This window comes from Engraulis encrasicolus, chromosome 4 (genome assembly GCF_034702125.1).
Source record: "Engraulis encrasicolus isolate BLACKSEA-1 chromosome 4, IST_EnEncr_1.0, whole genome shotgun sequence".
Lineage (NCBI taxonomy): Eukaryota > Metazoa > Chordata > Actinopteri > Clupeiformes > Engraulidae > Engraulis > Engraulis encrasicolus.
In genome coordinates, this window is record NC_085860.1 from 5,309,035 (window position 1) to 5,336,065 (window position 27,031).

The 27,031-nt window shown below is 43.7% G+C and overlaps 2 protein-coding genes across 3 annotated transcripts in view; one reads left to right on the plus strand and one right to left on the minus strand.

Annotated features, from left to right (window-relative positions):
• furinb (furin (paired basic amino acid cleaving enzyme) b) overlaps nt 1-83 on the minus strand; it is a 151,394-nt gene extending 151,311 nt beyond the window's left edge. Inside the window, exon 1 of the mRNA XM_063196583.1 lies at nt 1-83. This exon is cut by the window's left edge and continues 406 nt beyond it. The gene's annotated coding sequence lies outside the window, so the exon portion shown is untranslated.
• A 1,136-nt stretch (nt 84-1,219) lies between these two features.
• accs (1-aminocyclopropane-1-carboxylate synthase homolog (Arabidopsis)(non-functional)) lies at nt 1,220-26,803 on the plus strand. Of its 2 annotated transcripts, XM_063196585.1 has the most exons (17): nt 1,220-1,478; nt 1,620-2,445; nt 2,898-3,404; nt 3,647-3,897; nt 4,773-4,832; nt 5,710-5,780; nt 6,715-6,784; nt 7,824-7,890; nt 8,098-8,195; nt 9,685-9,762; nt 9,976-10,076; nt 10,983-11,072; nt 14,944-14,989; nt 15,297-15,438; nt 21,208-21,350; nt 23,380-23,533; nt 24,696-26,803. In XM_063196585.1, exons 2-17 carry the CDS (start codon nt 1,755-1,757, stop codon nt 25,208-25,210), a joined length of 3,084 nt encoding a protein of 1,027 aa, XP_063052655.1. In that variant the 5' UTR covers nt 1,220-1,478; nt 1,620-1,754; the 3' UTR covers nt 25,211-26,803. The 2 variants fall into 2 exon arrangements, with proteins under 2 accessions (XP_063052655.1, XP_063052654.1); XM_063196584.1 differs by having other exon boundaries at nt 1,220-2,445.
• Nucleotides 26,804-27,031: the final 228 nt, after the last annotated feature.

Genomic DNA, 27,031 nt, shown 5'->3' on the forward strand with positions numbered 1-27,031 from the left:
ATAACGTGAGTTTAAAAGGTAAAACTATTATCATCTTTGGTACATGAGTGCTCATCGACCAGCATCACGCTCTCCCTCACGATGCGATGTGTAATTATGCTCTGCAAATCCCAGGAAGTACGTCACAGTGAAATCATAGATGTAGGAGAAACAAAACTGCCCAGCGAATAGTTGGTTTCTGGCGCCATCTTTAGGATTTTGAGAGCACCGACAACAACCCGAAGATAGACAGTGTTATCAACTAGGCCTATTCGAATTTGTTAAATGTTACAAAATTGCATCAACATCAGTTGTTCCAATCAGCTTACACCAACCAGTACCCTAGTCATAGGCCTAATGCAAATTGTAGCCTTATTGAGAATAACAGGAAAGTCATGACCGGCCTATGCCCAATGCTGATTATTGAAATTGCCAACAAGCAGATCAGCCTCACAGCTAAAACCAGTTTTGGTCTCCAACCAGTGGTGTTGTAGTCTACGTAGAACGCGGGTATACGGAGTATAGGCTACCCACTTCTAAATTTCAGGGATTTCAGTATACCCACTTAAAATTGATTGATCCATTGATTTGAATAGCACAAATATATAGCCTACAGTAGGCCTATACCCACTTCAAAAAATGCTCAAATATACAGTAGGCTATAAAAAAGTAGACTACACCACTGTCTCCAACCATTTCTTTCTTTCTTTCTTTCTTTCTTTCTTTCTTTCTTTCTTTCTTTCTTTCTTTCTTTCTTTCTTTCTTTCTTTCTTAATAGGCCTACCATATGCCATCACAACAACATCCCAGAGTGACCCCCTGCATTTGACCCTCCTGGAGTCTGTCATCATGTTGTGTTCTGTGCTGTCTGTCCATGTCTGAGTGGGTATGTAGGCTAGGTGACTGTCACCAATGTCTATATGTCAATTGTGGTGTTTTGATGTCTGTTATGAATGCCTTAAAGGCCTATACCTGATGGCTGTGACACGACTGCTATGGTGATGAGAACAAATTTCTCCTTGGGGACAATAAAAGTCTTTCTATCTAGGCTATCTATCTCTTTCTTTCTTTCTTTCTTTCTTTCTTTCTTTCTTTCTTTCTTTCTTTCTTTCTTTCTTTCTTTCTTTCTTTCTTTCTTTCTTTCTTTCCTTCTGTGGTCGCTAGAGGGTGCAATAGTCTCACATTTTGTGTACTTGTCAGCCAAGTCGACTAATGCTGAAAAACAGGCAGACCAGTCAGCCCGCTTGCTGCAGTCACATCGTTCGCTAGCACGGGTCAAAGTTATCCCGGAATAACGCTAGCACGCATGTGCTGTCAACCCGGATGTAGAATTATACCCGTTCTTCCGACCTCTGGCTCTGTTTATGATTTCACATTCTAAACGTCAACACGAATTAGTGAATTCAGAGGCTATCTATCCGTTATGTGTCAATAATAGAGGGGCTAGACTGGTCTGGTCCGGGTCAGGATCCGAAGAGGCAGTCTTGACAGATCACCAGGTGAAAGCTGGACTAGGCTGCAAATGTTTTAAAATTAAATTAGCTTGTGACTAGTTTCAATGCTCATAGCTAGCCATCGTGATATATGGTGGTGGCCTATTATGACCGTTTAAATAGACATATTTCACTTATTTCTTACAGCATCGTCCTGCTGCAGCCAGGTTTTTGTTTGGGTTTAGGAAATCTCGAGCATACGATGCTTTGGCTACTGAGAAGTTGGACTTCTTGAAGTTAGTTGGTTGCCCTAATCCATGAGTTTGTAGGCTAATCGTAAACATGGATTTTCGAAGTAACAAAAAGTATGAACGTGGAAGCAACTGGTCCCATCCAGAAGTGGCTGAATTATTGCAGCTCTGGGCAGACGAGTCGGTCCAGATTGAACTGGAGAGCTGTCTGCGTAATCAACACGTCTTCAATCGCATTGCTGAAATATTGCATAGGAGGGGTATTTTCCGCACGGGGGACCAATGCAGGGAGAAAATAAAAAAGATGAAACTGGAGTACCGTCGCATTAAAGAAAATCAAAACGGAAGCGTTCGTGGTGGTAGAGCGTGGAAGTTCTATGAAGTTATGGATCGCGTCCTGACGAACCGACCATCCATGTCCTCTTACGCATCAGGAGGAGGAGGAGCCGGGGTTGGTGTGATGGCTCACCAGCTGCTGCCAGGAGCGGGTTATTCGGACGCATACATCCACGGCCTGCCAACAGCAGCATTCGGGTCTCCAACGCAAAGCTCCTATTTGTTCAGTCACCCCCCAAAACCTGGTGACTTGCTGGAGATCAAAAGCGAGGACATCAACTCAGAGGATGGGCTGCTCAGCTCAGGTGCCCCCGCGGAGCTGCTGTACCACATCGGCTCAGGTGACGAGCCTGATGCTGACAGTAAATCAGTGGGCGCCGACATTGAAGACCCGGTGGAGACTGAAAGAGCAGAGGGCGTTCTTCACGCTCGACTGTCTCCCTCAGGTCAGCTCATGCTCAATAAGACTAGCTCCCCCTGTATTCCCTAGACACCCAAACAGAAGGTCAGGTTAGGGCGTTTATCTCCAAATCGATATTGTTTTTGCCCGACACAGTGTCCTTGATTGTCTGCCGGATGCGTGGTTAATAATGGAGATTTAGTTTCACTCTGAAAGAATGTCGATGTCGGCTACGTGACAGTTGAACTTTGTTCTTTTATTACTGAGGAAAATTTCCTTTATAGCCACATGAACTTTGAAACTATCTAAGCAAGGTTATTTTAACAGCCTTACTTTCTTGCTTGTTGACAAAGCAAATTGTTCGTAGCCAGCATATTGACCTGAAGCCTAGGTGACCACATAAAAAAACGCATGTTTTTTTTTCTTTCTTCAGGACCATTTTCTTTTCTCTGTAATAACTTATTTGTTAGCACTCATTTCCAAACTTTTTCTTTACAGGGTTGAGCGACCAGAACATGGCTGGTTCTTCAGGCACAGGCATATCTGTGCAAGATGGTGTTGGCAGCAGCGGTGGCATTGGGGGAGGTGGGGAGAGAGAGGACAGGCCCAGGTCATATGACCAAGGCAGCGGTGGTGGTGGCAGCCTGAAAGGCCCAAACTCCGGTCGTCAGCGCAAGAGGCGACGTGTAGGCAGGGGTATGTGTGGTGGTGGTGGTGGTGGAGGAGGAGGAGGGTGCAGGCGTGCCATGGACGAGGCCCTGCTCAGCTTCTTCTCCTGGCAGCGGGCAGCTGAGGAGAGACTCCTGTCCCTGGAGGAGGCGCGAATGGAGAGGGAGACACGGGCAGAGGAGCGGAGGGAGCTGCTGGAGGAGAGGCGTGCCGAGCAGGAGCGTCAACATGAGCTGCGGGTCCTATCGCTCCTAGCTGGGGCCTTGGGAGGAGGAGGTGGTGTTGGTGGAGGAGCAGGGGTCAGAGCTGAGGGTCTACTTTCCACCCCAATGGCAGGTCTGTCTCTGAATAAACAAGTACTTACTAAGTCAGTGATACCAAGCTCCCATCAATGTCTTGCTCATGATTTTTTTCGTTTTGAGGGCACAGGCCTGAAACCCTATATGAATAAAACACGTTGATGGGGAGCTGATGTTATTGACCTCTTTGTGATATTTTGTATGTCCTTACTTAATACCTCAATCCAGAATCCAGATGGTTTATGTAGATGTGTGTGCGTTTTTCTGTTTGTCCTACAGGTCTGTCTCGGGAGCCCACCTCTACCACTGCTGGAGGTCCCACTCCCACTGCCCGCCCTGTCACCTTGTCTTCCTCCTCCTCCTCTTCCTCCTCGTCTGCAGCCCTCTCCTGCTCACTCAGAGGCGCGGACGCCCCGGGACACAGCATCTATCTCTCTCGCCGTGGCAACCGCATCCGCCAGCACCAGGGCATTCTTCAGGAAGGATACACGCAGTACCATGCCAATAAGTACAGCGAGGACAACCCCAATGTAAGAGAGCTACACTTTTCATCTCATCTCTGATATTCATTTATAACTGCAGGCATACGGGAACGTTGGGCGTTCACCTTGGCTATGCATCTAGCTTGGTGAAAACAGCATGAGATCAAGCACCTGCTGGTGTTTTTTATAAACAGGCTTCCCATCATATGGCCTCATGTTTTGATTTGCATCTTTTGTTTTTACGTTTGTTTTTTCTACTCTTTCTTTTAAGGGGATCATAATAGCCTTACTCTGCTTTTATAACGAGTTTGTTTGCACCAACCTGTCCTACAGTAGTACGGTACCTGTATTGTACAGGCTGTTTTCACCTATCTTGACTTACTGATGCAGTTGGTGTGCTCAACTTTCCCAGATCGGAAGGCTACTGTAGGAGCAGACAGCCGGCGGTGAAGGCGTAGACTAAAGCTGCAGAATCCTGCTTGGATTGAACAGATCAGAGTTGGCAAAAGCAGCGAAAGATTCCAACTTTAGAGAGAATGATCAACCACGGAGAATGACCAAACAAAGCCTGTGTTTAGAAAATGTAGGCTTTCCATTGGCTGCCGCCTGCTGCTGCTGAGCCGCGTCATAGCCCATTACATATTTTTAGCCTAAAGTTCAGCCTATTTTTTTAGTCGCCATTTGAGGCCCTTGACACCAGAGCCGCAGTTGCAGCTTTCAATGCCTTTGCAGCTTGCTCTTCATACAAAGTCAAGTCAAGTCAAATCAAGTTTATTTATATAGCGCATTTCAGACAATAAGTCAATTGCTTCCGCTGCTTTTACCGATTTCGGTCTGTTCGTACAGTTATGGATTGCACTGACTGTAAGTGTATGAGAATATACTGTATGCTTGCATCATTTGATGACGTGTGTCTGTTTCAGGGCATTATCAATATGGGGACCAGTGAGAACAAGCTGTGCTACGATCTTCTACACAAACGGGTGGGTAGATGTGTGGTCTGGTCTCTCATCTGTAACAAAGCAGCACAGTGGGCAAGCACATTAGTAATGGCAGTGGTATCTGCTTAGGGCAGTCATGGGTTAGTGGTTAGGGCATCAGATTTGTAGCCCAAAGGTTGCCAGTTCGACTCCCGACCCGCCAGGTTGGTGCGGGGAGTAATTAACCAGTGCTCTCCCCCATCCTCCTCCATGACTGAGGTACCCTGAGCATGGCATCGTCCCGCTCCAGTGCACTTCTCCCTTTCGGTTGCCATTGGGGGCTGCCCCCTTGCACGAGTGAGGCATAAATGCAATTTCATTGCGTGCAGTGTTCACTTGTGTGCTGTGGAGTATTTTCTCTTATCTCTTGATTGTTTTGCACATCTTTCTTGTCATACACATGTGCTTATGTTTCTGTAGACTTATGTGGTTTATAGTAGCGGCACAATGGACAAGCAAATGAAGCTTATTAGTGAGTGATAATAGTAGTAAAAAGCTTCATAATATTTTCACTTTCACACTTTTTTTTTTCTTTTACCAGGGGGAATGAGCAAATGTTCCTTGATTACGACAGCCCAACATTAACATAATGAAATGACTACAGCATGACTTTTGCTCACACATGCCCCTAAAACTGGATTCCTCAATCACACTCCTAAAAAAATCATGTACGATTTTGCATAACACACAAGCAGACTTGTGACAGCAACTGTAGGGCTGTTGTAGCAGATCGCCTGTGGACACTATCCACACTCCTCCTAACGCTTTGCTTTAGCTTCCTAGGATCTGACTGCAAAGTGTAAAGTTGTTTATAGTTTTCAATTGAGATCATCTGACATCTGAAGTCCATCTGTGTTTGTGTTGTGTGTGTCTGTTGCAGCTTAGCCAGCCTGACATGGTCTGCCTAGAGCCGTCCCTGCTTCAGTATCCAGACTGGAAAGGCCATCTGTTGTAAGGAAGCTCCTCTTTCCCAGTGCATTTTTGTTGTAGTAAATGAGTGGAGTGGAAGATTTTGGTAGTCTTTGTTCTGTAGAAGAAAGTGCAAATGAATCCACTTTGGTCAATATTCCATCTCATTGTGTGTGTGCGTGTGTGTGTGTGTGTGTGTGTGTGTGTGTGTGTGTGTGTGTGTGCGCGTGTGTGTGTGTGTGCGCGTGTGTGTGTGTGTGTGTGTGTGTGTGTGTGTGCATGTGTGCATGTGTGTGTGTTGTAAGGAAGCTCCTGTTTTTGAGTATCTGCTGCGTTGCTTTTGGAAGTCTCTGTTCTGTAGAAGAAAGTGCAAATGAATCCACAAGGCTTTTTTTTTATCTTTATTCAATATTTTGATCTTATGTAGCCTGTGTGTTTTTGTGTTTTGTGTTTTGTGTGTGTGTGCGTGCGTGCGTGCGTGCGTGCATGCATGAGGTGTAAAGTAAGGTCATCTGCACCGGGTAGTAAAGAGTGGTCATCCTGCTCTTTTCTACTTTGATTATGTGCTCAGTCCTTACACCTCATCAAATTGTCCCTATGGTGAGGTCATGTTAATATAGAACTGATGTACTATTACAAACTGATTTCTGAGATAATTGCCAGACCCGAAGCTGTAAATGAAACTGAAGTACTTCCCTCCATGCTATTGCCTGGGAACCAGAAGTAGATAAATGGGGGCTTTTGTAAAGAAGTTACATGGTAACAAATGAAGGGGCAATCTGGGGTTAGCATAGTGTTTGAGATTAGATAAGATAATAAGGTGGCCTATTCAGAGGATATTGCTTAACATCAAAGAACATTATTTCCCTCATGTTTGTATTAGCTTGCCGTAATGATTGAGAGTCATGATCCGAGCCCATGTTATGATGCTAATTGTGTTCTTTGTTTTTGTTCTCTTTTTATTTTCACTTAAAAGCCTCCGAGAGGAAGTAGCTCGCTTTCTCACAGAGTACTGTCACTCTGCGGAACCCCTGAAGGCCCAGAATGTAAGTGCTCTACTCTCATCGACTCTCTTCCTCTCCACTTTTTTTGGAGCCTAATAGCCCACAAAATCTGGGGATTAAAGAGTACAAATCGAGACACAAGAGGTCCGGTGATATATCACTGAAAGTAGCCTCTGAGGGCCTTTTAGCTTAAAGCTAATGCCATTTGATCAGGCATGACTAATCACGCCCTGATTAATGATCATCGGGGCCACACGCACACAATTCATTTCCATCCGTTTGACCTGTCATTCGTGCTACTTACGGACGTTTCATTTTTCACCCAGCCAATACGTTTTTTTTTCTTTTTACTTCTTCATTTGAGACTGATGATATCGCACCATTTTAATCAAGCGTTTCTGCAAGCTGTGCCCCCTCCTTGGCCCCCCAGTCTGTGGTCCACTGAGTGGTATTCATCTCATCAGCAGTGGCAGGCAGCGAGCCCTTGGCACCAGGCATCCCACAGAAACACCTGTTGCTCTCCGTCCTCAAGTGCTGCAACACTTTGCTTTGATCAGATGGGGGAGCCGTGGTTATCAATAGTGTACATGCCTTGACCCTGACTTGAGCAGTGATGCCCTGGATAAGACGCGTGTGTGTGTGTGTGTGTGTGTGTGTGTGTGTGTGTGTGTGTGTGTGTGTGTGTGTGTGTGTGTGTGTGTGTGTGTGTGTGTGTGTGTGTGTGTGTGTGTGTGTGTGTGTGTGTGTGTGTGTACTGCAAATATATATATATATGTATATATATTGTGTGTGTGTGGATAACATCTCCCTGGTGTTTCAAGTGCTGTACTGTGATTTGTCACAGGAGGGTAATTTTCAAGTGTCCTTATGTCACAAATGCCTCTTGGCTCTTAATTTACAGTCACACAATGTGTGTGTGTGCGTGCGCGTGCGCGTGCGCGTGCGTGTGTGTGTGTGTGTGTGTGTGTGTGTGTGTGTGTGTGTGTGTGTGTGTGTGTGTGTGTGTGTGTGTGTGTGTGTGTGTGTGTGTGTGTGTGCGTGCGCGCGTGCGCGTGTGTGTGTGTGTGCATGTCTTCTTCAGGTGGTAGTGATGAATGGCTGTGGCTCTCTCTTCTCTGCCGTCGCAGCAGTGCTATGTGACCCAGAAGGTTAGCTCCATTATGTATCTTTGTGTGTGTGTGTTTGTGTGTGTGTGTGTGTGTGTGTGTGTGTGGGAGCGAGAGATAGAGAATGCATGTGTATACTGCATACTGCAACACAAAACAAACACTTACAGATATGATATGATATGTAAAGTCATGCATGTACGCAGTGCAACAGTCTGACATGTGTCCATGTGTGTTGTTTTGGTACAGACGCCATCCTCATTCCCACGCCCTTCTATGGGTGCATCACGGAGGATGTCCATCTCTACAGCAGTGTTCACCTCTTCCACGCACACCTGAGTGCTGAGGTAAAGCAGCATTGCTCCCCTCTCAGTTATAGTCTTGGGGAGCACATCACAGTACGCTAACTCACCCACTCAGAATCAGGTTTTTAATTGGCCAAGTATGGAACTAGGAATTTGACTTGAATTTGGTAGGAGTTTGCCGTCTTAGCACTCACTATGCATGCAATTGACAAAAAGATATCAATTCAATTCTTTATTTACATCAGACTCAAAGTACATGGTCCATATCAAGACAACAGTCAAATAATTACATAGAGAAGTTAAGAAAAAGAAACATAGAAAAAATAAGAAATAAAATAAAAGAATAAAATGAAAGATGGGAACACACCCATCAAACAAATAGGCACTCTCTCCAGTGTCGCCTAAGCTTGGAGGAGAACCTCACAGAACACTTTACTGGACTCGCTAGGGTTTGAATAATACGATTTTTAAACATAAAATTTCAATTTCGATTTTTTTATCACGATCTTCCATCAAAAAATGAAGACAACAAAGCACAAAAATAAGTATTTTATGTACTTGCAATTTGTAATTTCCAATGAATAAAATGTTAACTCACTGATGACACTCTTGTAAAGTGCACAATTGGAATACATAAATGTAAAGAATTTAGGTGAAGACAACAACACTAAGTAAGTAAACACCCCTCTGATTCTGATAGTTAACATCTTCACTGCAAGACTTCTCCACTTCAGCAGATTCGAGACGATCTTGTACTCGATTTTACAATTCATGATTGAATGTCGTCATATCGCCCACCCCTAAGAACATGCATAATGAAGCAAAGGCCGTTTGCCAATGCAGCAATGTAAACATCAGGCTTAGTATGTAAACATGATACTTTTACGTCACCTTTCGAAAGCAAAATAAAGTGTATTTAGAGGAAGCGCCATTTCTGGAAGGGGATATTTCTCCATCTCCGTTTCTCTATTTCACTACATCGCCATACCGTTTCCCTACACTATGAAAGGGAAGATGACTTTTACAGCAGAAACTGCGTAGCAGACACATTCTTCCTTCAGTGTATTTCTTAGTCTTTATATGGCTCCAGTGTGGGAAGGCTTAAGTCTGCTCGCTCAGCAGCTTTTGTTAAATCAACAACTTCCCGGAATCGCATCAATACAAGTTTGAGGCAGGCATGTCTGTGTGCTGCACAATCTTTTTTGGGACGTAAACAGCCCTGCACCAGCTTGCATAGTTGAATGACTCTTTTCATATGCTGAGGAGGGATTTCTCACACTGTTATTGTAAGGTGTCTGTTAAACTATTGTAAGGTACAGGGTTTATATATGTTTGCTTAGAATCACACCTATCTGTGTGTGTGTGTGTGTGTGTGTGTGTGTGTGTGTGTGTGTGTGTGTGTGTGTGTGTGTGTGTGTGTGTGTGTGTGTGTGTGTGTGTGTGTGTGTGTGAGCGTGTGTCGCGTGTGTGTGTGTGCGCGCGCACGCGTTGTTTCTCTGTTTATTTGTGCGTCCGTGGTTTGTTTATTCAGCCAAGCGGTAGTGCCAACAGACCTTTTCAGCTGACAGTCGATGTTCTGGAAACTGCCCTCGCCAAAGCAAAGAAAGAGGTAGGGCCTGCACGCACGCACGCACGCACACACGCACACAGGCACGTGCCAGACACACACACACCTTCCTTTGCACGCACACATTTAAACACAGAAACTAACACACTCACACACAGACACGTAATATGGACGCACACACAGCCACGTATGCACGCACGCACGCACAAACACCATCTCTAATCCTTTTCCGCTCTGTACCCGTCACGTTTTCAGGGTGTAAATATCAGAGCGGTCATACTGGTAAACCCCCATAATCCATTGGGGGAGATGTACTCCTCGGAAGAGATGATGGACTTCCTGGAATTTGCTCGAAGGTGAGTCACCGTTAATTTAGTCGCACCTGTCAGTCACAAAGCCTTTGGCTGTTCTTTATTAAACTCCATCCGGCCTGACACAAAAATTGATTTTGGTGCAAGTCAGTGAAGTCGGCCAACTTCTGATTATGTGGCTGTGGGTTGCCGGGACTGTACTGTTGGGCTTATTAGGCGGCCCTTTTATAGCACAATAATAGCTGCTTTGTCACCGGCTGTATTCCCATTAAGTTTATCATAAAGCTGTCCCCTAAAAGGGAACTGGGCATTTACGTAATGCACCTCATCAGCTATATGTGACGCCTGACAAATAGCCAATCATTCATGCAATATGTGACACCAGACAAATCTGTAGTTCACCAGTCGGGTACCTCTGGATGTCTGGATATTTCTACATTTTAGGAGTCCGTTAGGAGTCAATGTAGTTGAATAATGTATTGTGAGAATCTTCCTTCTCCTTCTCTTGCCATTCTCTCCTCTCTTCTCTCTCCTCCTTCTACCTTTTCCTCTCTCGTCTCCCCTCTCTCCCCTCTCTCCCCTCTCTCCCCTCTCTCCCCTCTCTCTCCTCTCCTCTCCTCTCCTCTCCTCTCCTCTCCTCTCCTCTCTCTTCTCTCTTCCTTTCACACTCCTCTCTCCTCTCTCCCACTACTCTTTCCTCTCTCTTCTCCTCTCTTCTCTCCCCTCTCTCCTCTCCTCCTTCCATTCTCTTTTCTCTCCCTTCTCCTCCTTCACTCTCTCCTCCTTCCGCAATCTCCTCTCTCCTCCCCTCCCTCATCTCTCCTTTCTCCACTCTCTCCTCCTTCTACAGTCTTCTCTGCCCTCTCTCCTCTCCTTTCTCCTTTCACCTCTCTCCCCTCTCCTGTGTCCTCTTACCGATATCTCCTCTCCTTGTCCGCTCCTTTGTGTCAGGCACGAGCTCCATGTCATAGTGGACGAGGTCTACATGCTGACGGTGTTCGATGAGGCCACGTCCTTCCACAGTGTCCTCGGTCTTGACAGGCAAGAGCCCTCATCACACATGCATTGCACACACGCACACGCACACGCACACACACACACACACACACACGCACACAGACACGCACACACACACACACACACACACACACACACACACACACACACACACACACACACACAAACAAACACACGCAGAAAGAGAATGAGAATGAGAGAGAGAAAGAGAAAGAGAAAGAGAAAGAGAAAGAAGGTGAGAAAGAGAAAGAGAAGCCAACCACCAGGGAGCAGCAGTGCTGTTGTTACAAGCCTATTACAAGGCTACATTGTTCACTGGCCATCATAATTGGAGCTCATCCCTGTTCTTCTCTCATTTCTGCTGCACTGCTTGTGGTCTGACTTCACTGGGATCACATGTGGTTAGTGTTTCATTACAAATGTGTCATCTTGCATGTGCTTCTCTCTAAGACAAAGTCAGAAAAGCACTAAACAGCAAAGCATTTTACATACAACAGCTACTGATCAGGGGTGCGTTTCTTGACAAAAACGTTTCCAAATAAGTGAACAATTTCCCCTTGCCAATCAAGTAGGTTGTCAACTGGTCAGCAACAATGCTTTTGATATTTGCCATCAAACGTGTAGTAATGCCAAAGACTATTAATACATTTTGATAATACGTTCATAGAAGATAAGAAATGCTGTAGAGCTGTGTTCTGCACTTCCTCAGTTTGAGTTTTCACTTCTGTATTTTTTTTCTTATCATTGTGAATGAATCACTTGCCCTAAGAGAATTGGACTTTCACGTGGGAAACCACAAGCAAGAAAGACATTCACCCATTTTAGCCTAAGCCCCTTTTGGGAAAAGGTGCCGTCTGCCTATTAAAACCCAAATATGTCAGCCTCCGAAGCACATAAAAACATGAAATAAGCTGCATTTAAAAGCTAGGACCCTCATTTTGCATTAGAATGTGTTCATTCAGCTCTAACATACCCACTTTTTTCATTAAAAAAACTCAAATATCAAGAGCCTGAATACTCTGTATATGTTGCGCCAGGCTAAAATGGGTTAACTGATAAAATAGTCATGGCACAAACGTTCTTTTAAATGAATATACTCTTTCAAATATTATTGTGGGTTGGGCTATTTAAAAGCTAAAACTATTAGAGAGCATGAATACACTGTACTTTGAAAACATCATCAGTGTTTCCCATACATTGAGGAAACTATGGCGGCCCGCCATAGTTTACATTTGGCCGCCATAGTTTACGAAAATGTAAAAAAAAAAAAAAAAAAATTTTTTTTTTAACTTTTTTTTTTTTTAAAACGATATCCATTTTTGTTAAAAACGATTTGAATTACGATTTCCACGGTAACACAGAATGAGGGGAAAGCATTAGGAAGTGACCGTAAGGGTATTACAGTTGATTCATGTGTGCACACGTGTAACATCGGGTGAGTAACAGAACATGTGCGCAACGATGCGTTATGACACGCCGATATGCGAGGATCTTCGTCCAAATCGCTAGTCGCATGCATCATCGCTAACTGCGTTTACATCGCGTGCCGCGTGTAAGGGAAATGTTAGTTGTTGACATGTATGGAATTCACTTCAATTTGTGCTGTTTCTTGCTTCAGTTGTGGACAAAACGATTGGCCAAACTCACAATAGAAAGCCTTTGCTGTGCTACTGTCCCAGAGAGCTGAAAAAAAAACCTTCATAGAAGAAGTCACACTTAACAGGGGTGTTAACCAATCCAATGAGTTCTCTCATTGCTCTCTCTCTCTCTCTCTCTCTCTCTCTCTCTCTCTCTTCTCTCTCTCTCTCTCTCTCGCCTCTCTCTCTCTCTCTCTCTCTCTCTCTCTCTCTCTCTCTCTCTCTCTCTCTCATAGTAGCCTATACTATTTACCCATAACAAATGGTGAATTTCTGAGCCCTTTTTAATTTGTAGCCTATACCACTGAAGGCATGATAATGCTTCATCATATTTTAGAAATAGGGCCTATGTGCCTTTTATATAGGCCTACCAAATGTTTATCATTTTGAAATTGTTTCAGTTGTTTATGACTTGTGTATGACTGAAATTATCTCTGCATACTATCAGTGCTGCATTGCTTTGTAAAGATAGGCTATTCAACACACTTTAAAAACACACTGAAAAGATACGGCCATAGTAGCCTACTGAAAACATTTTGTTCATAATAATGGTGATTAATAAATGGTGGTCTTAAATTTTCATACTGACATCCTTGAATTTGACTTGGTAGATCACGGCAGACCATCAACTTCAAAAGTAGATCTTGGTTAAAAAAAAGGTTGGGCACCCCTGCTATAGAGAGAACCACAAGTGCTTGAAAGACAGGGATCAAAAGCCTAGTCAAGTTGTAGTTTACTTGGGTTTGGGAGCAATATAAAAAAACCTTCAGAGAAGGGACAGTTGGGATGAGTTTACTAACACTCCCTAGGCTTTGTTTTACAGTTGTAATGAGTTTGGTGACAGACCTTCATTGACACAGCAGAGGAGACATCGGGCTGCATATAGAAATTAACGTGTAATGAATGTGAATATAGACATAAATGTGTAATATGTTGTTTCAGCCCTTTTTAATGGGAGGAATTTGAAAAAAACTGGCCCTGTGACCAGCACCCTCATGTTAGAATGTGTGTACGCCTACAGATATGTGTGGGGGAAAGGAAAAGGCATAGCCTACCCTCTAAGACCCTTTTTGTCTATGCGTTAACAATTTCACAGTGCTCTTAAATTCTTATCTCTGCTCCTATTTTGTTTTATTATTGTTTCCCAGACCCCTGCATGAGGGAACTGCATGAAACTGTGTTGTAAACAGAAATTATTCACTGTACTGCATTTTTTGACAATGACAATGTACTACTATTATACAAGTCATGGGTAAAATCTTATGCAGCCTTATTTCTCAAACTATAAATGGCTGAAATATAGGCCCAGGCCTACAGTTTCTCCATGCGCCAATGTCATACTGTAGTCATTGTTTTTGCCGTTTTGCATTTACGCTGCAAGAATACACCCTCCCACCCCCCCCCCCCCCCCCAAAAAAAAAGGCTGTGTGAGAAGACCCCCCCCCCCCGACAAAATAAACCCCGGCTGCCCCCATAGTTTCCAAAATTTCTGTGGGAAACACTGACCATCCAGGAATTGCATTTGCATTACAGTAGTTAAAATTCGGATCAATACTTTAGGGGCCTAAACATTGTAAAGCATACTCTGCTGAAGAAGCAAATCAATGTGACAGTGGAGAAATGTTAAACATCTCCAATTACATAACTGTAGGATGTGAAAGGAACCACATTTTGATTCATAGTCTCGCAGCTCCACCTCCACCTCTTCCTCTTCCCCCACTATGTGGACGTACTTCCCTCTGAGTGGCAGTCTAGTACTGCTGCTGCTGCTGAGCTGAGCTGAGCTGACTCCCAGATAAAACACTGCCATAAATGGTGACATCCTAGCCCCTCAGATCTCCACTTGTTTCCAACTATGATAAATTGGCTCCATTAGGGCTCTCCCTGGGCTGCAGATAGTCCACTGTCAGTGCCGTTCAACAAGAAAGCTAAGGTTAACCAGCGGAAAGTTCTTTTGTTTGGACGTCGTAATGTACGATCATACACCAGAATGTATTGGAATGCTTGGATTTCATACGAACTGACATGAACACATAAACTGTTTGAAGAATGTTTGAATACACTTTGACAAATTTTCCACTGTTTGAAAAGTGCATTACATTAAATTGTAATCTTTCCCCTAACAATTATCATTACCAAATACTATCTCCAACAGCTTTGTACGGTTATTTCGAAGACATAAACATAAAACAAAAACTGACATTTTGTAGCATGCGTGATACATCATGCATAATGTAATCTATATTTTCCACTTGCAGGTTGCCAGATCCACAGAGGACCCATGTACTGTGGGGCTTGAGCAAGGTGTGTTATATTCTCTAACTGGAGCTGTTGCTTCATACTTTAGTGTGTGTGTGTGTGTGTGTGTGTGTGTGTGTGTGTGTGTGTGTGTGTCTGTCTGTATGTCTGTATGTCTGTATGTCTGTCTGTATGTCTGTCTGTCTGTCTGTCTGATATCCATCCATCCATCCTATAAAATTGTATATAAACGTTAACACTCCAGCTGTGACTGCTGTGATGTGAAAAATCCAGCACAACTGCATAAATCAGAATTGATGAATAGTCCCTTGTTGATTTCCCCATGTGTTTTTTTGTCCATGTTCTGCTTCAGGACTTTGCCATGGCTGGCATCCGCGTTGGCACGCTCTACTCTCCGAACCGGCACCTCGTGGAGGCTCTGGACCAGCTGGGCTGCTTCCACGGCGTGCCAGGCCCCGTGCAACAGCAGGTGGCCCGTCTGCTACAGGACAAGGGTACGCACCATTGGATTTTCACTTTCAAATCCCATCATTTCTTTACGAGACCGTTCAATTCCAAGCTGTCAATGTGTGCTGCTGCTGTACATCTGCATAATATGTGATGAACCTGTATGAGTGTTCCCAGCACACACTGCTTTCCCGCCAATGATGGGCAACGTGGATTCAGAAGTTATAGTCATCTGCCACATCTTCCAAAGAGCCTGTTCAAACTGTCCTAGTAATTGGATTGGTAAAACCAACTAATTTGGAATATATGACACTGGATTATTAACCTCGCTCTGGTTTTCCCAATCACACGCAATCATTTTTTCATAAAACCACACCTTCACAGACCTACATATGGCATAGTTCCAGGTGAATGTTCATGGAGCAAGGTGGAACCCATTCAATCATCTAGCAACAGACAGGTAATTGGATTGTAGCTTCTGAACCCAGGTTGCCCATTACTGTGAGGTTTTCCTGGAGTAGGTCACCTGTGAGACATGGAGGACTGGAAACACATCCGATCATTTTATGTGACAGACACATACACGTATGTCTATGAAATGTGATTGACTGTTTGAAACTGATGTTAGTCCGTCCTCGATCCCTTTGCAAGTGACCCTACATTGGGGCAGAAATCAGAACAAAGAGAGATGGACTTTTGAATTATGTACTTTCAGAAGTATAGCTTGCCCAAACACTTTTTTCCCCAGGATCTCCTGCCCCTGCATTTAAGCCTTCCAGACACAGTTGAGACTGCAGGACTGGATATGTCTGTGAGACTTGGAGAGTCAGCAGATGGTTTAACATTCTGTTCAGCTGCGGAGTGGGTCACTGATCAATGAGTGGGTCTTGTCATTTTTGATACTGTGGGATTTAGAGGCAGCTTTTTTGGCTTAAGCCTGGACTGTGTTGCTGCTACTGTAAATTTAGTCAAGGATTACATCACCAGAATTTTTATTCTGTCTCTTCAAAGTTTCTGGCTTTTTTTCCTGTCGATTACATACAGGTCAGCATAAGAAGAGAACTATGAAATAACAAGAACATTCAACATAATACTTTAAACAGTACTGTGTTTTGTGGGCAAATTTGTTTTCTATCCCAGTTGTACCATTGTTTCTGTTATGCATTGAAATCACATACTGGCTGACAAAAAAAACTTTTGTGAATATACTGTAGACACATTTGCCTCAAGCAAGGTCTATTTGTGCAAATTACAAAAAGTCCTTATGCGGCAAACTGGAGCAAACATCCTTTGGTGGGCATGTGGCTGATATGTGGCCAATGGAGATGAAAATGAGGTTTGTAATGAGAGAGAGAGAGAGAGAGAGAGAGAGAGAGAGAGAGAGAGAGAGAGAGAGAGAGAGAGAGAGAGAGAGAGGACTTAAAGAAAAGTGCAACAGAGATAACAGATAATGAACAAAGTGAAATCATATATCAAACTGAAATCCAGTGCCAAATTACTGTAGGTATAAGGTTAAAAAAATAAAAAGGGAAAAAACAAATGACAAATTAGAATTTGTATAATTCTCCCTATATTTGAATGATTGACAAGAGTTATACAGGTATAGGCCTACGTGTCTGTGTTGTGGACGAGTTTTTCGGAAGTGATGTTTCAAGTCTCTTGATGTGCTGTTTTGTGGTGAAGCAGGCTATGTTTCTGCATGTTGTCACTGGCAACATGTTGTTTGGAGATGTGACTTGTTAGTAATGACAAGGATGTTTGTACATGTGCGTTGTCATTGGCGACAGAGTTGTGGGTATATACCGTATGTTTTAAAGTGATACTGTCCCATTTTTGGAAATAAGCTTATTTTACACCTTCCCTTGAGTTAAATAGTAGGGGTTTACCATTCTCCTTTACTTTCAACCGTTCTCTGAGTATGGCAGTGCAAATTTAACTTCCAAGCTAGCAGTTAACATTGAGTCCTTTGAGACCAGTTAGCCGCCAGCTGGTCTCATAGGACTCAATGTTAACTGCTAGCATGTTGACCTGAATGGTGGGTTCATGGGAAGATGACATTTCTCTGATGAGTGAGGTAAGGACAAGGCTGTAAAAGGACTATTATAGCTCTGGGGGGCCGCGGCAGGTTGGCAGGAGAAGTATAGCACAACAAAAAAATATGTTTAGGAGCTGTTTCCACGTAGCAGGATAGTTTTATATGTGGATATGTTTTTCTCCTGGTTACATTGGTTTTGGCCTTTCTTTTCTTCGTAGCAGATATTTAAAATCCAGATATAAAAAAGCAGGCTTCAAAAATATCCTATTTAGGGGGCTGAAACGCATCTGTTACAATGGAGGATTTATTTTTATCCACATGTTGCGTTCACACCTAAACATGAGAAAAAAATAGCAGGCTTAAAAAATATCAGGCTACTGTACATGGAAACAGCACCTTAGCTCATGAACACTGAAGAGTAACTGCCAGGACCCTTTATTGGCAACACCTGTTCTGGTTGACCCACTAAGCCCAGCAACTAACTAATTAGTCCTCACAGCAAGGGGTGGTTGCCAGTGAGTGTTCTACAGCAGAGTTCTAAGATTTAAAAAATTGAGTTACTCTTCAGTGTTCCATGCCTCCCTTAATTAGCCACACCTGTTCTGGTTCTGGGTACTGGCAGTAGTGTTGTGCAGTAAAAACTAATGTACACCAAAATAAACCACAAATAATTTTAACAATATTCCCATTAGTTAAGAACACATTATTATAATATATTGCATCTCTGAACATTACTTTTATTATTGTCAAGTTATTATATATTTTGTATCTGCCTACGCAACTGAATCCTCTTTTCTGATTGGCTGATGGGGTTGCAACTAATTCCCTATAACCTGTAAGGCGTCAAACGTGCGACTAAGTTAGGTTACTAATTCTAAACTGTAGGTTGCTATGGCCAAAAGCCAGTCGTTAGTTCTATCGCATTTGTTTATCAAGTCAAGAGTCAGTCGTTAATTCTATTGCATTTGGTTGTCAAGCCAAGAGCCAGTCGTCAGTTCTATCGCATTTGGTTGTCAAGTCGGTCGCCGTAAAAGTTCTACTACATGCATCTGACAGAGGCGCGCCTGATTACGTGCGCACTAAATTTTTCTGCAGTTGGCATAATTCAGGTTACAAATTTACAGATAGGCCCAGCAATACATGGCAAAAATACCCTGTACCGAAATTCTAAGCACCTGCCTCGCCATCAATTGTATCGAAACGAGTCACCTCGTCATCTGCTCCACTCCCATGGTTTTTAAAATGTAGGCTATTTCCCGCTGCCTTCCCTTTGGTATTGATCTGAAAACGTCCTTTTAAAAAAAAAAAAAATAGGCTACTCTCCTCTTGTGGGGAAGGAACACGTGTGAAAGGGGAAAGGGGAGAGTTATTAAAAATGACCCTAGCGTGGGGAATCTCTCTCTCTTTCTCTATCTCTCTCTCTTTTACGCACGAAGTTGACAGGTAGCCTGTGATGATCAGCAGGGGGAAATAGACACGTAATGCGACATGTGTCGATTCAGCATAGAAATGCTTCGCAAGTTTCCCGCCGTGGTATATGGCCAAGGGAAAATTAAATAGGCTAATCACAGCGTCGGCAGGCTACCAAACGAAGATTCTAGGCGCGTCAAGTTGGACGCCCGCACAGCAACATTCTATCTTGATAGAACATGGTTCCTACAACTTTACAGACGATAATAGATTAAAAAGTACCCCACCATAACGGCAGATAAGCGGGATAACGGCCTTCGAGGTCGACCGGTTATAGAAATTAATGGCTTGGCGGAGGCAACTTTGTCTCCGCGCTGCGCGCGTCGCCAAACTTCGGAGCCGCCGCCTCGCCATTAATTTCGTATAACCTGTCACCTCGTCGGCCGTTATCCCTTACGTATCCCAGTGAGACACTGACTTACGGACTTAGACCAGAGACTCTAGGAGTATTTGGGAGATATGTCAAGATATACCTCTCTCTTATCCAATCTCTCTACCTAGACTATGATTGTGAAAGGGGATGCAAAGAAAAATACTGTGGCATGACCCATGTAAGGGGGGCCTTGGCTGGAATATACCGGTAGGCTATGTGGGGTTTTTCTTATAAATGTCTGACAGGCACTTTTGGTCCGGTGAGTTTCTGCAGATATTTATTACTGTTCCATATTGGAACAGGGAACGTCTTAGCGAGAGACATCATTCTCTGTGATATCTCTAGGTAACAAGCCCGATTCCTAGTGGCATCCCTAGGCCTTTATAGCTCTTGGCCCACCCAGGGCCAGATACTTTACACATGCTAATTAGCTTGGCTCCACCTCAGAGGCAAGCCCTGACACTCAACACAGAGTACAATGCTTACACACTGGAACGATATATACATATAGTCACATACATATACATCTATATTCCTGCATATACATGTACATATAAGACTCTACATAAGAATCATATAAGTATACAAATTTTACGACAGCTATGTGGGGGGCCTTGTGATGGTAAGGTTTGGGAACCCTTGGCTTAGAGCAGCGGTTCCCAAACTTTTCCCCCTGCGCACCCCCTTGTACATTTCAGCGTGGTTCACGCACCCCCTAAGCGAATATTTTGAGGTGCTGATGGCCACGTAAGTATGATTCACTGTGCATTCACAGCACATTATGCACAGTTGTTTTGGGGAAACCTCTTTTCCAATAAAAACTCACATATCCACCATTGCTCTATTTAGCTCACGCACCCCCTTATGGCAGGCCGTGCACCCCCTGGCTTAGAGAGGTCTGAGTAGATGTGTTCAGGATTGCATTAATGTATGGGATGTTGTGAAAGGCTCAAGTGGTTCTCTTCCTTATTTATTTTGAATAGATACAGTAGCTTCTCGCTCTCTCTCTCACTCACTCACTCACTCACTCACTCACTCACTCACTCACTCACTCACTCACTCACTCACTCACTCACTCACTCACTCACACACACACACACACACACACACACACACACACACACACACACACACACACACACACACACACACACACACACACACACACACACACACACACACACACACACACACACACACAGTTTCTCACATGTGTTTCGTAATGCCCTTACAAGTGCAACCTTTGTTTCCCTTCCATGTTTACCCCACTGAAGGCCTACTGGCCTTGCCCCTATCGAAGATAATGAGCCTTCAGGCCTGCTTGTCTTTGTCTAATTTCCCTGATCCTGTCTGTGCAGTTTGCTCTAGTGTACTGTCTCATATGTCTCCTTAATGTACAGCATAATGTCTGCACTGAAGTGGGAGCTTTTAATGTCATTGCGAATGTGTGTAGTATAAATTGTGAATAGTGACAAGGCATTTGAAGCATGCATATGGACTGAAACTTTCCACAACAAGTATTTTTTTTATATGATACATCCCTTCCCCTACACGTGAACGCGCAAAACTGAGGGGAAGGAGAAAGGTGTAGGGCTAAGGGCTGAAATGGGATTCAGTCAGAGGGGTCAAAAGTAAAAGTAAAAGTAAAAAAAGAAACAGTTTCCTTCCAACATAGGTAACTTATCTGAGTAAAAAGTATACCTGTGAACTTGTTTTACAATCAGCTTTACTCTGTACCGTTTAGATCAAGTTTGTGGTGGGTTCTTGTTAGGTTTTTAGTGTTTTTCAGTTACAACACAGTCTACCTCGTTAGTTACAATTTAGTAAATGGTGTAACAGCTATTGTTGTAATTACACCATGAATTTAATGTTCCTTTTACTGTTGACACCTCTGGATTCAGCGTAACTCTGCTCCCCTTCCTGTGCTCCTCTCGCTAGTCTGGATCAGTGAGGAGTACCTGCCCACCTGTAGGGGGCGCCTGCGGGAGGCTCACGGCTTCTTGGTGGAGGAGCTGAGGAAGATGAACGTGCCCTTCCTCCACCGGCCCGTCGGCTTCTTCATCTGGGCCGACTTTAGCCAGGTGAAAACCCTCTGCCGGTGGCCACGGTGTTCCTACTGAGTGCCTCAGCAAGCACTAGTGGTGTGCTTTGGCACTGCCCTCACGATTCGATTAGGTTACGATTCGGGATGAAGCAATTCGATTCGATTTGATTCGATTAAATTCTACGATGCATTGCAATGCATTACATTTCTACTGAAAGCAAAGCAAATGTTTCATCATGATGAGGCAATACAAGTAGTCAGATACTGAGCAACATTTTATTGGCTGTTTTCTGTATCAGTCTTGCAGTTTTCAATGCTTTGAAGTGCTTTTATTTAATTTAACATTCATTTGCTCCTGAAATATCCACGGAAGTAATTGAAACTTTAAAAAATTGCTGCATCGATTCTGGAACTTGCCGCATTGAATTGAATTGTCCATGCCCCGCATTGCATTGCATTGCCGAATCGATTATTGTTGACAGCACTAGCAAGCACACCCAGAATAACCCTTTTATGCAGTCTCACTGTTATAACCTTACTGTCAGAAAATGAGGTAATGACTATGTTGTAATCTTTTACCCTGAGATTCTCAATAATGGCATAGTAGAAATGTTGTTAAGGTATGGTAGCAATGTTGTTATGCAACGTTGTGAGGTAAATAAGCTTTTTCAGCAAATTGTGAATGGCATTACCGGCAGTACCCTCTGCATGACAGTGCTACCTGTGACGCTACACAAAGCGTCTCATTTAGTTTGGCCAGGCAGACCATGTAGAGAATTCTAGACTATGTAGAATAATTCTAATGAGACGGTGAACCAATCTATTTTGAGCATTTCCAACATCTCGATGGGGCATGTTGAAGCCAATGACGTACCACTTCAGTTAGCGAATGAGTGAAGTTGTGCGTGGTCTGATCGATAAGCTTCAACCAGTAGCATACGGAGGCATTACATGATGTGTACTAGACACGCCCCTTTGCATCTGCCTTACAGAAATGGGTTGACAAGAAGTCACAATATCCAGGCTATGCTACACAGGACCAGCTGCACTCAACTGATAACTGATAACTCAATATCCTACTTCCTTTTTGATAGGAGGACAATATAACGTATGACTTATGACAGCCCACTACACTCGCTTACTAAGGCAAAGTGCTGTAACAACACAGTACTGAGTGAATTGGAAGACGATAGAAGTACTCAGGAGGTGTTATAAAGTCAGTTAACACATTTGAAAATGTGTAGGGAACGCCTTTTGGCCTTGCAGGGCAGTACCCGTCACTGTATTTCTAGTTAATGTCTCCATGAGACAACACAACACAGAATATGTCCTATTATGTATTTTTTACATCAAAAGAGGAAAGAAGTCAGAAGTCCAAATATGGACTTTAAATATGATGTCAAAGAGCCATGCCCCTTAATAGAGCACACCCCTTAATAGTCATCTCTTACTGGTCAAACACAATTTCAAACTTTCGCACTAACCCTGTTACATAGATTTTTGACAATTAAGTACACTTGACCTGACTTGACTAGCCACGACACTGCATTACAGTTCTATTTCACTTTATTGTGCAATGATGACGAAAGAATTACATTTATTTGCATGCAAAGTCTGTGACTAACCGATGCCTGTCAGGCATTTTTTTTCTACGGATATTATGCATCACCTTTTGTGTCAGGGCAACCTCAATCATCGGCTATGCTCCTTGTGATTATCCGAATCAGAATATTCAGAACTCATCATGGAGTTGCCCGGCAACGCATTGCTCAAAAGTTGCCATGTGTGTCATCACCCTCACACAACGGCTCTGTGCAGTTTTGCATCACAAAATAGGCCTCTAGCCCTTTTTGGACTTACTAGACTTGTAAAATGGACAGTGCTATGCAGAAGTGGTCTATGAATAAGATGTTAATTGGATGTTAATGAATTGTAATTAAATAACGTGTGTGTATGTGTGTCTTTGTCTGTGTGTGTGTGCGTGTGCGTGTGCATGCGCTTGAGTGTGTGTGTGCGTGCACACACATTTGTGTGTGTGTGCTTGTGACCATGTGTGTGTTGTGCAGTTCCTCTCGGAGGTGTCGTTTGCTGCAGAGCTGGAGCTGTGGCGTGTGTTCCTGAGGCATCGCGTGGTGCTCAGCTGTGGTCAGGCCTTCTCCTGCTCCAGCCCCGGCTGGTTCCGCATCGTCTTCACCGACCAGCACACTCGCCTGCAGATCGGTCAGATATCTGTCTGTCTGTCTGTCTGTCTGTCTGTCTGTCTGTCTGTCTGTCTGTCTGTCTGTCTGTCTATCAGCATGTCTGCCTATATCCATCCATGTGCTTGTACCTGTATGTGTACAATTTCTATTTCTGTTTGACGGTCTACTTTTCTGTCTCTCTATAGACCAGTCTCATCTGCTGCTTGCTTCAGTGTCTAGGATTCTGTTCCTACCATTCCCCAGCAATCAATAAATTACTGTATCTGTCTTGTTCATCTGACTGCCTGTCTGTATTTGTCTGTCTGTCTGTATTTGTCTGTCTGTCTGTCTGTCTGTCTGTCTGTCAATCTTTCATGTTTGACTGTTTGACTTTGTTGTACTCAGTCTTGTTCTTTTTTTTTTCTCACTACACTTTTTGGACGTTTTTTTCTTTCTTCATATCATTCGCTTTCTGATATTGCTGTTATTATTTATTTTTGTTATTGATGCATATGCGTTGTCATTTCTTATTTATGCACTTTCGTGTCTGCTGCCTCCTTGACTCCCAAACGCCTTGTCTGGTTCTCTGCGTTTTTCTTTCCGTATCTTTTTTGTTCTCCCCAGCACCAGTCCCCTTACATCTACACTTTTTTTGTTTTTTACTTAAACTTCTCTTGTCTCCTTCGTTCTCCCCTTGACTGTTTTTGACACTCTGTCTGTGTAGCTTCTTCTTGTTGTTGCTCCTCCCTTAGTCACAGGCCTTTATTTTTCATCATCATGTCCTCCCTTCAGTTTTTTCCTCTGCCTTGCTTCTAAAATGAATTGGTAAAAAAAAAGAAACGAAATTGCATAGAAGGCCCTCTGTGAACTTCTATTTTTTGTTCTTGGCCCCTTTGAAAGATGAAAAGTGCTCCCTATAGCTCTTGGAGGTAGTAGGAGAGTGAAGGGAAGTGTTCTGCATGGCTACTGAACAGTGCAGTGACTTTCAGGATCTCCTTCCCAGCTGTGCACCCTCTCATTGCTCCCTGTTGTTTTTTTTTCTTTTCTTCTTCAAGGAAAGGAAAGTTCCTCTGATTTATGGTTCTGATCTCTCTCTCTCTCTCTCTCTCTCTCTCTCTCTCTCTCTCTCTCTCTCTCTCTCACTCTCTCTCTCTCTCTCTCTCTCTCTCTCTCTCTCTTTCTCTGTGCGCATGTGCCCTTAGGCATGCAGCGGATCAAGAAGGCCCTGGAGGAGTTGAAGAAGTCACCTAGCGACATCAGGGAATCAAAACCACCAGTGCCATCCGACCAGACAACCAGCTGCACAGGCACCGGTAAGGGTCAGAAGGAGCCCACAACCGACACAGCCAAGGACAGCCCCACGCATAAGGCACTACCACCATCACCACCACAACCACCAGACGGTGGGTCAGAGAGGTCTCTGCTGCAGGACTGTACAGACAAGCTCAGCCCTGCCACCGCAGCAGACGGTGGAGATGGAGATGGAGATGGAGACACAGACAATGCTGTCTGTCTGGATGCCGAGGAACTCGTGGTGCTCGAGTGCCAGAGCCAGAGTCAGCATTCGGGGGAAAAACTGGACAGCCTCATCGGAGAGCTGCGCCAGCAGATCCGCTCCTCCGATTGGCTGGAGAAGAACACTCCGGAACTGTCGGCCGGCGAGGACCCCGAGCTGCTGGAGGTGTTCAAAGACTTGCTGGAGAGAGCCAGGAAGTAAGCAGGGGAAACATGATCCAGGAAAGAGAGAGACAGAGAGAGAGGATGGGAGAGAGAGGTGGTGGTGGGGGGGGGTGAGAGAGGTGGAGAGGGATGAGCCAACCAAGGACAGCAGCGAGCAGAAAGCTGGCTGGCTGGATGCCTTCTGCTTCAACTCACTGCTGTGGGACACCAAAGAGATTGGCCCAGTCTGAAATCTACTACAGCCACTCTATTCACACTACACTACACTTCTGCACTATAATAATAATAATAATAATAATTGTATTTGTATAGCACTGTGTCATACAAGGCATGTAACTCAAAGTGCTTAACAAATGGGAAAAAACATTGTTAGAGATAGATTTAAAAGGAGAGGTATAGAGGAGAGGCAGAAAAAGCAGGAAGGCAGAGGAAGAAGAGATAGACAGAGAATGTAGAGTCATAAGGTCAACGTAGGTTAGGACCAGGATTCTTAGATGTGTAAGGTCCATAGTGGCTGGGCCTATCATAAGTCATAGATAGTCACACAGAGATTGGGCGCTCAGGTGCGGCCCCTGGTGGCATCAGGGGTGAGGAAAAACTCCCTTTCGCTTGATTCATAGTTTGTGAGGGGGAAAAAAAAGCGAATGTTCACCCATCCAGTACATAGTCAATGTAGGAATCAAAATGGTGTCATTCCCCACCCTATGCAGTTTACTATGAAGTGAAAGAATGAGCATTCGGGACATGGTCATGGGTTTGGTACAGAAAGCCAATGTATGACCTAATGTCACTGATTTCACAATGAAAGGTGATGTTGAGAAACACAGTTGCCAACCACATAATCTTGCCTTCAGTCTTAAGCTTGTTTTTCCTGTCATGTGTAATGTTCACCCATGCCATTAATCAGTCACACTTACATTTCATCTTCATGTCTTAAGTTGGGCGTTTGTCGCCTAGGCCTTGTTTGTAGTTTGGGTTCAGGCCTAGGAAGCAATTGTTTACTATGCAGATGTCACAAAAATGATGACATTTTGCCAGAGCTAGCACTTTCTACTCTTCCTTCCTATTCATTGTCTGAGCTGTGTTTTGACATTAACTCTTCATTATTATGTAAGTCTAGGGATATGGTTTGGCTAAGCATTGAACACAAGTTTGGCTAAACATTAAACACAACACAAGTAAGGAAAAGATTCTTTTAAATAATTTCTTTAAGCCGAGCTTTTTAAAAGGACAGTATTAACTGCATACTGTATGTTCCTGTTGCTCCTCTTGTTTTAAAAGCACAACCAACAGCCAATAAACACCCATTATCCAATGAAGCCTAAGTAAATGGTATTTTCCCAGTGAGATCTCAACACTGCTGGAAACCCAATTTACAAATGAAGGGCTTTTTTATTAAACAAATGTGAAATGGCCTCCAAAAATCACCCACGGTGGTCTGGATTACACAGAATGCTAAATGTGAAAACCACCCACGGTTATTTTAGTAATAATTGTTGTACACAACACATCATCTGCACACAGGACCTGTGTTATGGTCGTGAAATGGAAATGAAATGTCCAACCACCCTGTAATAGTATGTGCATATGTCTAAAAATCTGTTTCAAAACATTAAACATTTCAACACTTTTGGGTCTTCATGTCAAATACTAGACGTAGCCACAGTGTAATACAGTGTAATAGGCGGCCACTGTGACAATAAGTAGCAAAACATTAACATAAAAAACAGGAAACAGGAAGTATTTTTTTTTCCGCGCGTGGGGTCGTGCTCCAGTGCAGACTCTGCTGAGTGAGAGGAGGAGGGGGCTAAGTGTGACGGTTTCTCAGGTCTACCTACGTGGTGGCGATTCCATGCAC